Raw genomic sequence first — 11,747 nt, forward strand, 5'->3', positions numbered from 1 at the left:
TCAAAAATGTATAAAATGGCATTTAATGTATAGAAAGGCAGTTGAAATGGGATTTCCAAGAATTGTGATGTTGCATACAAAATAATAACCTCTTCAGGTGAGGGCACAGCCCCGATTTGAGTTCCACTCAAACTGGTCAATATGACAACATCTGTGATCACCGCTAGTGTCAGGGATTGGAACATGCCCACCTGAACTAAATGATAAATCAATAATTAATAATTAATAAATGAATAAAGATTTTTTACTGACACCCTCATCCCTGATGTCATAGTCCTGATGACTAACTTCCTAATCAGGAAGCATTTTCATTTGCTTTGAAAATGCAGTTTAGTATGCACATTAATTGATAAGAAGCTGCGTCCTTTTTCAAAATTGACTCTAGTGTTCTAGTATTATAACCACATGAACAGGAAAATAAAAGGAGTTCAACTTGCAGGTATAATGACCAGGAATGTAGAGGTGGGCAGTAAGTTTAAGATATGGGGCACAATATTTTGATTGTTAAAAGTCAATGATTTGTATTTATGTTAATGAATGTTTGTGCCAAGAAGTGTGAATGCATAATGTAATAGTGTATACATCATTTGGGCTAAATACTGAAATTGCAAGTAAACACTTCCTAAAAATGCCTGGGTGCAGAATTTCCAAGCGAAAATAATGTATGATGTTTATGAGTAATATGTTGATAGAAAGAATAATTTGATACTGGTAGGTAGGTTGATTACTGAGAGGAGGTTTACTATCATTTGATGAAGAAATATTTAGTCGTGGGTTGACTGAAATGACTGTGCAGGAAATCATTCTTAGTGATCCCACTCCCAGGCTGGTGTCTGTGCCTCTCCCCAGTACTCCCACCCCTCCTTGCCCCCTCTCTACCTCTACCCTGAGGGCAGGTAGGGCATCTCGTTGTGGTAGTTGTAGTCAGGGCAGACCTTCTGGACCAGGCGGTAGTCCGTGCTGTAGAAGGAGATGTAGATGCAGATGACCTTGAAGGGCTTGGAGCAGATCCAGGAGACGTGGCTTTGTGTCTGCTCCTGGAAGCAGGTCTTGGACGGGTCGTAGTTGCAGAGCGAGGTCTTCTTGTTGCGGTCCACCTTCTCGTAGTCCACCCGGCAGTTGAAGATCTTGGAGTCCTTGGGGTAGACCACGCTCTGGCGCTCCAGGTCGAACTCCACCGCCTTGACGGGTGGCACCAGGCTGACGGAGATGTTGCCCTGGCCCGTGGAGTTGTGGCGGAAGTAGACGCTGAAGGTGCCGTTGCCGTGGTCCACGATCTTGCCGGTGATCAGCAGGTTGAGACGCACCGTCTTGATGTTGGAGTAGAAGTCGCCCCAGCCGAACATCTTCTTGAACTTGCCCGTCTTGACGATGGGGTGTCGCTTGGCCCGGGAGGCGCTGCCGTCCGGCCGCAGGTCACTGCCCAGCATCTCCCAGAAGTCCTGCTTGGACAGGGGCACTGGGGGGCGGTAAGGCAGCTCCAGCCCTGTGGTGTTGGCCGCCCGACTCTTGGTGTGCAGCATCCAGCGGCCCAGGGGAGAAAGGCCCTGCCCATCAAGGACACCCACTGACTTCGGCTGCTCACTAGAGTCACCTTTGTGGCTTGTGGACTGGTCTTCCTGTCCCAGAGCCAGCTGGAGAGAGAGCAGGAAGGACATGGGGAGGGAAAAGAGACGATATCGAAAATTTAATGGAAGAGCTCATAGTGATTCAATGCCTATTTTCACTACATACTCAAAGATAAAAATATAGCAGTGATGACAGGACTTTATTCTTCTTTTTGAGACTGTGTGAGTGAATGTACATGAATAAAATGAAAAATGTGTATCTGTAGCTCCTTTGTTGCATTTGTGTTCCTTTGGATTGTGCATTTTTGAGTCTATATCCGTTAACACAGCTTATCTTTTCTTCTCTCTTTGACCCTATATGACACCCCTGGCTGTTGCTGGTTCAGAATACAATGAGGAGCAGCCCTGGCTATTTGCGGGTGCAGCGATTAAAACCTTGACGTCCACGCTTCGGTGGGGGAAACAATTACTGCTTTGAGAAAGGGGGAAGGGAAGCGCAACTCGGTGTGCAAATAAGGCTTTTGATGCGTTAATTAAAAAAAAAATCCTAATCAACCGGTGCACAAAGCTGATAGATCTTAACAAGGGAGTGAAGAGAGGCAGAGATAAAACAGGCCTGTTCTGCTCTGTGCTCTCTGTTGCTGTGTGAGGAGTGTGAGAGCAGGAGTAATGGGGAATTACTAGATGGTAATGATCTATTAGCAGATAGGGACTGTTGGCAGCGTAGGTCTGAAGTGCCGCAGTTCAAATGGTTGAGTGAGAGATAGAGAGTGCGCGTGCGCCCTGTGGAAGGCTCCGAAGCCCATGCGGGAATGGATTAGTCAGAGTGATTATCTCTCCACGGGTAAGGCAGGTCTTAGCCGTCAGAACGCAGTGGTTCAATATATGAAACGTGATGCATGGAACTTCCCCTGAACCTGTGGCTGAGCTTGTTTTTGTGGGGACAATCGTCTCATTCGTTCTTGTTTGTCCCGCAGACGTGTAATACATAACAAGCATGTTGGTGCCATTGCCATTCTTTTTAAACATCTCTTATATATTGCTATTAAATGGGATTAAACCTGTAGGAAAGTGGCTGGGGAACTCATCTTGTAATCAAGATCTTGCCCTCTCCAATCTCTACCCTTGCAGTTCTATTCCACCCTTGAGCAGGTTCCCTAACTTGAACGACCTCAGTAAGAATTCCATTGTATAAATAGGTTAACATATAAAATGTGGGCTGTGAAAGTTACTTCAAATAAAAGTGTCTGTGATGCAAACAAATAATGGAATGCTGTGGGTCTCGGGTTTTTTGCTGGAGCAAATCCGGTGAAATATTCAATGGCTGAAGAGCAATATCCATGCCTGGGATTGAACCCATACATGCTCACAGCGGTCCATGGAGCTGAACAGGTTGACAGTGATTGCAGTTGTTCGTAAAGTTCCACTAGACTTATTTCAGCAGATTTACAGGGTAATTCATTCCGCTGTGGAGCTGGGTGACTCCTGCAAGGAACCTTATGGAAAATTTGATATTTTAATATCTTCCCCATGAAACCTTTCTCTTTCTTAATGAATAAAAAATAAGAGGAAGCAGACATATTGATTTTAATCTATTCAGACATTCATATTTCAGGGCATTCGTGCCCCGCATCAAGACTGCGTTGACAAGCACGCCGTTCCCCTTAATCTCAGAGGCACCAGGCAAGAAGGTCTGGTCTTTCCCTCAGCCACAGCCCCTGGTGCAGGGCAGTGGCCTTTCTGTGGTGCCCTCCCTCCCATTCCCCCCCTTGATGCCCCCACTGTTGTGCCCTTTGCCACAGCTCCACAATGGGTTTGGCCCTGACAAAAAAGCCAGGCCATCTGGCTCACCCTCCGCTTAAATAAATCATTTCATTTCATGTTAAAAAGTTAGCATTTGAAGTAAGTTTTCTGACCTTTCTGAAAGATGACATCCAGAATCTGTAGATGGCCCTAACAAATGAGGGACCAGTAACACATACTAAACCGCCTTCAGTCATGGGGAAAAACTGGCCCCACTGACTCTGTCCTTGTGCGTCTTGTCCAACACCCCCTTTCAGGTCAAGAACTACAAGAGGAATACTAAGTATGTCATGTGTCTGGACCACCTAGTCAAAGGTTGTATTGTAAAGGACACTGCAGGTAAGAGGCAGCTAGTGCTGTCATCTGAATTTTATCAGTGAGCTGAACAGAATATCTCCATAGAGGACCTGCAGGGCTCGTCAACGTGTATTATTCACTGACTAAATGTGGCAAATATTTGATATATTCACAGTTTATGTATATATAGTTTTAGTGCTGAAAGCAGGGCAAAAAAATCACTAAGTTAAAATCACTGAGTTAAACTGAGTTGAGGTCACAGCTACTCCGAGCTCTTCGGTGGCTCATGATCATGGATCAGACTCAATCGGCCCAATCAGGGCTTCACTTAAGGAAAAAAAAATCCTCTGGAACTACGGTTCTGTAACTGCTCTGCTGTGAAATTAAGTTGTCTAAAAGGACATTCTAAATGGCAGGCAAACAGCTGGGTCAGAGAGCAGGATCTGTGCACTGTTGTCTGTGGTGCATGTATTGGGGAGAGGGACTGCATATGCATATGGATACAGCCTGCTGCTCCAACTGAGAAGGACATCTATGTGTGTAGACACAGGGCTCTGGGTAGGGATCTGAGCTAATAGTGAATGTTAAATAAAGTACCAGATACAACTCCTTCCTTCCTTTCACGGTGTGACATTGCCATGAGAAGACACAGGAGTAATCTAGTTTGTACAACACCTGCCAAATGGTAAATGGTACACGGACTGATCTTGTTTAAACAAAGCATTTTTTTTCCTTATGGCAGAATGTGCAGTCAGTCTAAGTTTATATGTTAATATAGTTCCCTTTTGTGTCACAAGCCAAACACAAGTTGTTCTATATACCCGCATGCATGCATGCATTTAATGCTAAACAGACTGCTTTTCTGAGCTGACACGTTCAATAACCACTCTGTTTCCTTTAGCCTCTAAATTGAAAATTTCATCCCTAATATGATATCAATTTTTAATTAAAGGCCCAAGTTCTCTGCAAATTGCGATGTGTTCGCAGCCTTAGCCCATCGCCGGACCTAATGCGCTGATGGTGGGTGATTTCTTCTTTTATTGCATGATTAAAACTGCAGAATTGCTGCCCTTTACCTAATCATTCCACGAGCTAACCGAGAGAGAGAAAGGTAATTTCACAAGAAACAAGCTGTTTGACTCTTAATGAATAATTTACACAGACTTGAAGAGGCTCATTTGAGTCGGCTTGGCGCCGCGTGGGCGAGTCCGTGGCGGACAGGTCCACTGCGAATCAGCCTTTCTCTCGGCTCATTTTGGATGAGCGCAAAACTCAGGACCCCAGGTGATTCTGCCTCATTTGGCTTTCCGAACAGTTGCCTCAACCCTAATAGGCAGTCAATTTTTTACATTATCAACATGGAGCACACATTTAGAGATAACAAGATGGAAAACTCTCAGGACTTGAGAAGATGGGGGAGAGGTCTGAGACAGCGCTTGATGAAGCCTCTGTGGTTCGCCACTGCGGGATGTGCTCCAAACCTAAGATACACGGGCTCCTCTCCCGCCAGACTGAAGGCTCCTCTGTAATGTGCTGATAGAAAGCTCTCGATGAAAGTTCACGAATTCTTGACTCCTCCACCTCTCCCTCACCTCCAAATCCTGCCCCCCTGGTGCACTCTGGAGGATTTAAATCTCTTGCAGGACACAATGAGGGCATCATTTCTGCACTGATGATCCCTAAGGTCCCTTTACACTCAAAGGATTGGAAGTGCATGGCCCTACTGGGGATTATATGAAACTATATGAAAGGCAGGAGTCTAGTATAATGCCTCTTCCATTCCTTCCAGGAGACATGGTGCACTCAATACCTGCACTTCACAATGTTCCCAGCATGCTGATGAGTTACAGAAAACAGAGGGTGCCTGCAGGATGAGAGGCCAGCTCCTACAAACAGGGGCACTACAGAGGCGGATCACATACAGCACAACAATGCATTTATGGAGGTGTGACCGCTCCTGTATGACTGTACAACAAGCACCACATAATGACTAGGGTTCTGTTCAAAAACACTTTTCTTTCTATTTATCTGTCTCCTCCTTGCTAGCTCTCTCTCTCTCTGAAGGAACCAACAACTCTCCCTCTCTGTCTCTTCCTTTCTCAGAACAAATGCTGCTGTTTCCTGTGTCTGCTCCACGCACTAGAGAACCCACAGTCCTATTCACATCCTGTTGTAGTCAACATGCCACCTGTGAGTGGGAAAACTGCTACGTTACTGTTTTTTGATGTTCCATTAAATGTCACACATTCAGACTGACACAATGTCAGTGATTGAAAATTGTCTGTGGACTCGTATTATGTAATGTGAAGAGCACTGTTCTATCCAATTTCACATTTCTTTGGATGACTTTGAGGTACGGCTGATTGGCCTCCTCTAAACTGCGCCCCTCAATAACAGTAAATTAAGAAGAGGCCGCCGGGGACCTCTCACCGCTGCATACAGCATCTCTGGGAAGGGCTGCGCTTTCACATGCGTGCCTCTCTCTCTCACAGGTGATGCGATTTCACAACCCAGGAAGCTGAGCCGGCCAGCGACAGCGGGAAGCAGCCGGGGATGCTAGGAACCCGCGAAGAAGCTCAAAGTGACACGAGTGTGCACGTCGCACATCCATTTCATCGCTCCGAGCAGGAGCCGCCCGCAGAGACGCCACTCCGCAGGCGATGATTTTTCTTCCAGTGCATGGTCATGTTGACCAGCTCAGCCTAATAACTGGGGAAAAACAGTCGTGGTGTCACAAAGATGAAGCTACTAAGGAAATAATGGATAGTACATGTGAGGCACTTCGGTGTAGCAGTCTGAGAACTGGGCTTGTAACCACAATTCCTCAGGCTTCACTTCCTGTTGGGACATTTCTGGTTTACCCTGGGTCAAGCTAATTATAATGTTTCAACAAAATGTGTGAGATGTACTCTATATAATTAGCCCTGAGTAAAGGTGTGTGAAAAACAATTATATTACATATTACTGTATTTACCCAATTCACTGAAGCTCTTATCTGGAGCAACTTATTAGGACATCATAAAGAGAGTGAGATGGATATAATCCATATCCATCTGGAGCACGGAGAGTACAGAATGTCACTGCTGGAAAAATCTCAACATCTGTCAGTGAAATCACTGTTTCAGCATACGCTACACACCCTCCCTGTCTGTGGTCATTAAAAGTGTAAACTTTGTTGACAGTTTGAGAACCTTTGCAGCCTCTGCATTTCCAGCAGAACGTGCTTTTGTGCCGATGTGCGGCTTCAGTTACTCCCATTGGTGCTGTTCTTGCAGTGATTCTGGAACCCGCTGCGTGAGGTCAGGCAGATTTATGCAGAGTGTAGTTTACCAGTTTTTTCTGCAGACCTTATTTCGCATTGATTGGAGAAATATTTCTACCAGTTCCTCAGTAAAATTAGCTATTTTTATATTAGGATGAGGAACAGAGGAAGAGGAACTACAGGAACATTTTTAATCCTTTTGCTTTGTTTTGGTTTGGGAAGGAGTGGGTTTAATAATGTTTTTAAGACCTGCATGGGTTAATACATTAGGTCGACCATAAATGAGAGGATGAGTCAGAATGTATGTTATGGGGAAAAACATGGTGAATTTGTTTACCGACCAGCTGCTTAATGAAGTTTGGAGTCCCTCGTCTGCTAGGTGCACTGCCTGGTCTGATCAATGTTCAAATTGATCTCAATAGCCGATGCAACTAGAATTGTTTTAAGTAATTGATCAATGTTCTGTGCTGAAGCCTGGGTAGAGTCCCACAGAATAATGCTTGGTCATGTGTCACAATGCAGAACCTTAAAAGGAACAAATGGGTGTTCTCTGAAAAGAAATAATGTCAGTTTAATTAATTTGACAATTATCATGTCATATGCATGTATAATGACAGCATGAAACCGGGCTCAGTTCATATATATTGTTCATTGTATATATATATATTCATAATCATTAAAAAAGGCATGTGGCTCAAAATGTACAGAACTCTAAGGTATGACATAGATCTTCTACATTCTGATATCTAGGGTACTATTCCCCCCTCCCCCATTTCCTTTTTAAACCCTTGGCCCTATACAGTCTTAACTGGGCAGAGTGTCTATCCCTCTCACCTTGGCTGGACTGATTGACTTGACAGAATAAATGATGTTGGGGTTCATATAGATTATGCCTGTTGCCCCCCTCTCTTTGTTGCCCAGTCAATACTTCAGGCGTTCCCTTGACTCAAGAAATATTTAGACAACCAACATTCTGGGCCTCTACATGGCCTGCTAATTGAAGGCAATTAGCTAATGAATAAATTAAACCCCTGAGGTGTTGGCTGGAAGGTCACAAGCAAACCCCACAGCCCCTCACAACATCCAAACTTGGACTGTGAGTCTGTGCCACATAAATTGACCAGCATGGCTGTATTTTTCAAGAGCTGTCTATTTTTTCTGTTCTTTCAGTTGTGGTTTAATACAAACAAACAAGCCCATAAAAGATCAATGAATCTGATTCAGGAGCTATGAAATGACTTCAGATGAAATAGGTCCAAACTCCTTTAGCTATAAATCTGACAGTGATTTAATCTGAACCATCCCTATTTTTTTGCACCTTGGTTTGCAAAACTTAATTTGCCTTGTAGTGTTTTTATTAATACTAAAAACAAATTGAATATCAGCGGACGACTCTCGTGTAGACTATTAATCACGGTCTTAACCAAGGGATAAAACTTGGATAACTTATTAATTGCTGTGGAATTTATCACTGTCACGACGCTAATGAATTATCAATGATTCTCTAATTCGGCCGCATATTGGGCTGCTGAGAAGCGTGACGCGCATGAAACACTACAAATACACAGAGAGACTAATGACCAAACCGCATGAAAAATAATTACATCATTAGCCCCGTTTCTTTACCAGCGTGCTAAAGGCACCGGAGCAAAGGCCCAAGTAAATGCTAATAACATTGTGTAAAAATCCTTACTGTGAAAACAAGAGTTAAATGTATTTCTTTTTGTGGTCATTAAGATATAACATCACAAAATATCTGCAATAGGCAGATCTAAATGAGGGACAGAAAGGTCTGGTCCCTTAAACAATTTAGTCGTTAAACTTTGGGTATTTGTGAATGGGTAAATCCTTGCATTCCATGAGTGCATGTTTGCAGATTCCGTTCTCAGGTGGGGCAGTGCCGTAGTGCCCTTGAACAACGTAGCTGTACTTACCATAGATTCTTTCAGAATATATTCCGTTTAAATGATTGTAATATATTTATATATGTGTGTGTGTGTGTGTGTGTGTGTATAACCTGGGTGAGCCTGTCAAGCAAATTAGCAATTAATGAAAAGCCGCTGTGATTTAAAACTTTCCTGTGAAGTGAACACAGAACATTAAATAATAGTGAATTTATCAACAGACATATTAATTTGTTCCATTTTGATATATATAACACGATTTGCATAATTTTTGTATTTTCCTTGATGTTTTTATAAACATCGATTAAAATAAGCAAAACCCTACCGCACTGCTTGAATTACTCGTAGGTGTTCTATAATTAAACCAAAGAGATTTTTCTTTGTAATTAATTTCACCAAGGTGAACGCAGGGACACCTTGTGTTACCATAATTAAGCGACTCACCTGACGGACTACTGACAAATTCAAGGCACTTTATTAAGCAAAGCGCCGTGTTGAAAACGAGATCATATTTCGAAGCACGGACAAAATAAATAAGAAGTAGATACGACTGTACAGTATAGTCTACTGCAAAACTATTTACCGAGACAGTTTACTACATCGTTTTGCTATTACCTATAAGGGGATTTCCACGATGTGTTAGAAGGAGTTTTAACTGATCGAGCTTAAATATAATGCGCTCGGTTTCCCACTCTCCCTCCAGAGATAAATGAGTATTACTGAACTATCCCCTGGGTTAGTTGAACGATACGAATAAACAATATCTGAATTATGGTACAAAATCCCATACCCATAAATGAGTTGTAAACCTGACACTGTATCAAACCTGACAAGGGAGAACCATGGCATGATGCTATCTATCATTGTCCATCTTCTGGTCGTCAATATTAAAAATACAACGCGTTAGCAGGTATTTTGGCTCACCCGTGGTCCTACTTGCCTATCTTTAGGTCACTTCGCAGTGGTCAAAGTAAGGCATTACATTGTTGCATATCGCGCCCAGTTGTTTTCGAAGTGTTGTATATTTCAGGACGTTATTTCTAGTCTTAACAAGACATCAAAAGCGACCGACAACGACATTGATGACAAGGACAGTTGAATACCGACATGAACAATCACCTCACACGTAAAACAGTTTAAATACAAGACCAAACGGAATAAATTAAAATCGCTAGTCAGAAGTGGTCATTAATAAGTAGCGAACAAGACATCGTCGCCTATGCGCATCAGATGCGTCCCGTGCGAACAGGACAGTTAATTCACAAGCCAGTGAGACAGTTTGAAACATATGATACTGTAAAGAAATGGATCAGTAATAACGACTCAACACTAGTGTAATACAAGCAATTTCAGTCTAGAATGTGGTTACTTTAATATACAGGAACGCCGCCCCCTTCTCACCTACCAAGCAAGCTGTCCCATTCAGAAGCAGCAAGATGAAGCCGTGTTTGGAACGCATCATTTCAGCGCGCGGTTCCCTCTGCTCCGGTCACCGACAAAGCCAGCTTTCCTTCAGGGAGATAGAGTTCCTCCCGTATAATATCCCTCAATCCCACAACAGGGTCCCATGTCCAACGCGTCAGAATACCTATAGAAAGCACCTGCTAATCTTACACCCAGATTTCAGTAAAACCATGTGAATCCATTGCTCGGTCCTTAAAGAAATAACGGAAACCATCCAATGCCTTATCCAATTGTCCTTATTCAGTGCGATAGACTGAATATTATCTTTTCCCCTTTTTTTTGTCGGTGTTACAATAGTTCCACTACTTAGCTCAAGGCTGGCTGGGGCGCACGCACCCTGTTGTACATTTCAGGGCTGCACACTGGCAGAAGCGTACAGACTCGCATTCGTTTAAACCGCTTTATCCCCCCTCCCCTTAGGAATCTCTCTCTCTCCCTCCCTCTCTCTCTCTCTCTCTCTCTCTCTCTCTCTCGCTTACTTTCCGCTTCCTCGTACACTTCTGTAACGTCTAATGACTACTGTATAAGGTAGGCTACCTGTATAAGGTACCCGCGTAGCGAAAAAACGCTGCTCGCACTATGAACCGCTGATTTCATAAAGTGAACTACACCTCCAACTGCGATTCACACAAACAGGCACCTCTCTCTTACAGTGGCCAGGTATTGAACTCCATTGCCTTTTGCCTTTCGTCTTAAAAAAACAAACAAAACTACCTATAATGTTCTACCAACCGGCCTTTAAAATGGATAGGTAGTTGGCCTCTATCACGGCAAAACTTAAGTTTTTGGATTTGAACTTGTCATGGGTAAAGGAGGCCATGGAACTTGAAATCTTTTAAATCTGGATAAGTTGCCTCCTTTTTCCGAATGATGTAGTATTGGGACGTACGAGTAAATTTTTAATGACAGTGCATTAATCCAGTAATTAGATCAATGAATTCCCTTTTTTCTAGGACCCAAGGATGCTGTGCATGGAGAGCTTCAAGTTCATGACGCGAATGTAGGTTTCTTAACAGCAACACGTAATTATACATCGGACAGCAGTATCTACTGCATTTCTTGGACATCATTATGGTTTTTGCTGCCTCGTCATTTTATACTATCCATATCGATCCCGCAACATAACATCATGAAATTAAAGTTAATACTATACTATTAATGTATACTAATTGCCACATGTAGTTTGGAGCCAATCTTGACTGTACCATGAACAAAACAAGGCAGACGCTGCTTCTCTGCCTTTAATTGACATGTTTCAGATCAATCTCCTAACCCTTGTTTACCCTAAAATATGTGTTTTTGTCCCTTGTACAGAAATACCTGAGAGATAAGAGACATTTTGAGAAATATTTTTTTCTCTTGGTAGATGGATGAACATTGGTTAGAGGAATGGAGAAGGCTGTGGATGGCTGCTGTATGTTCCCTGTTCACTAAACCTGTTCTGATCCT

General features: G+C 43.1%; 1 protein-coding gene across 1 annotated transcript; it reads right to left on the reverse strand.

Moving 5' to 3' along the window:
- Positions 1 to 366: 366 nt before the first annotated feature.
- Positions 367 to 10,651, reverse strand: LOC118794935 (neurexophilin-1-like). Its single transcript, XM_036553228.1, has 2 exons — positions 10,240 to 10,651; positions 367 to 1,634 (listed from the first exon to the last, which is right to left on the reverse strand). The coding sequence occupies exons 1-2, from the start codon at positions 10,294 to 10,296 to the stop codon at positions 882 to 884; spliced, it is 810 nt and encodes a 269-aa protein (XP_036409121.1). The 5' UTR covers positions 10,297 to 10,651; the 3' UTR covers positions 367 to 881.
- Positions 10,652 to 11,747: the final 1,096 nt, after the last annotated feature.

This window comes from Megalops cyprinoides, chromosome 19, assembly GCF_013368585.1.
Source record: "Megalops cyprinoides isolate fMegCyp1 chromosome 19, fMegCyp1.pri, whole genome shotgun sequence".
NCBI classification, from domain to species: Eukaryota; Metazoa; Chordata; class Actinopteri; order Elopiformes; family Megalopidae; genus Megalops; species Megalops cyprinoides.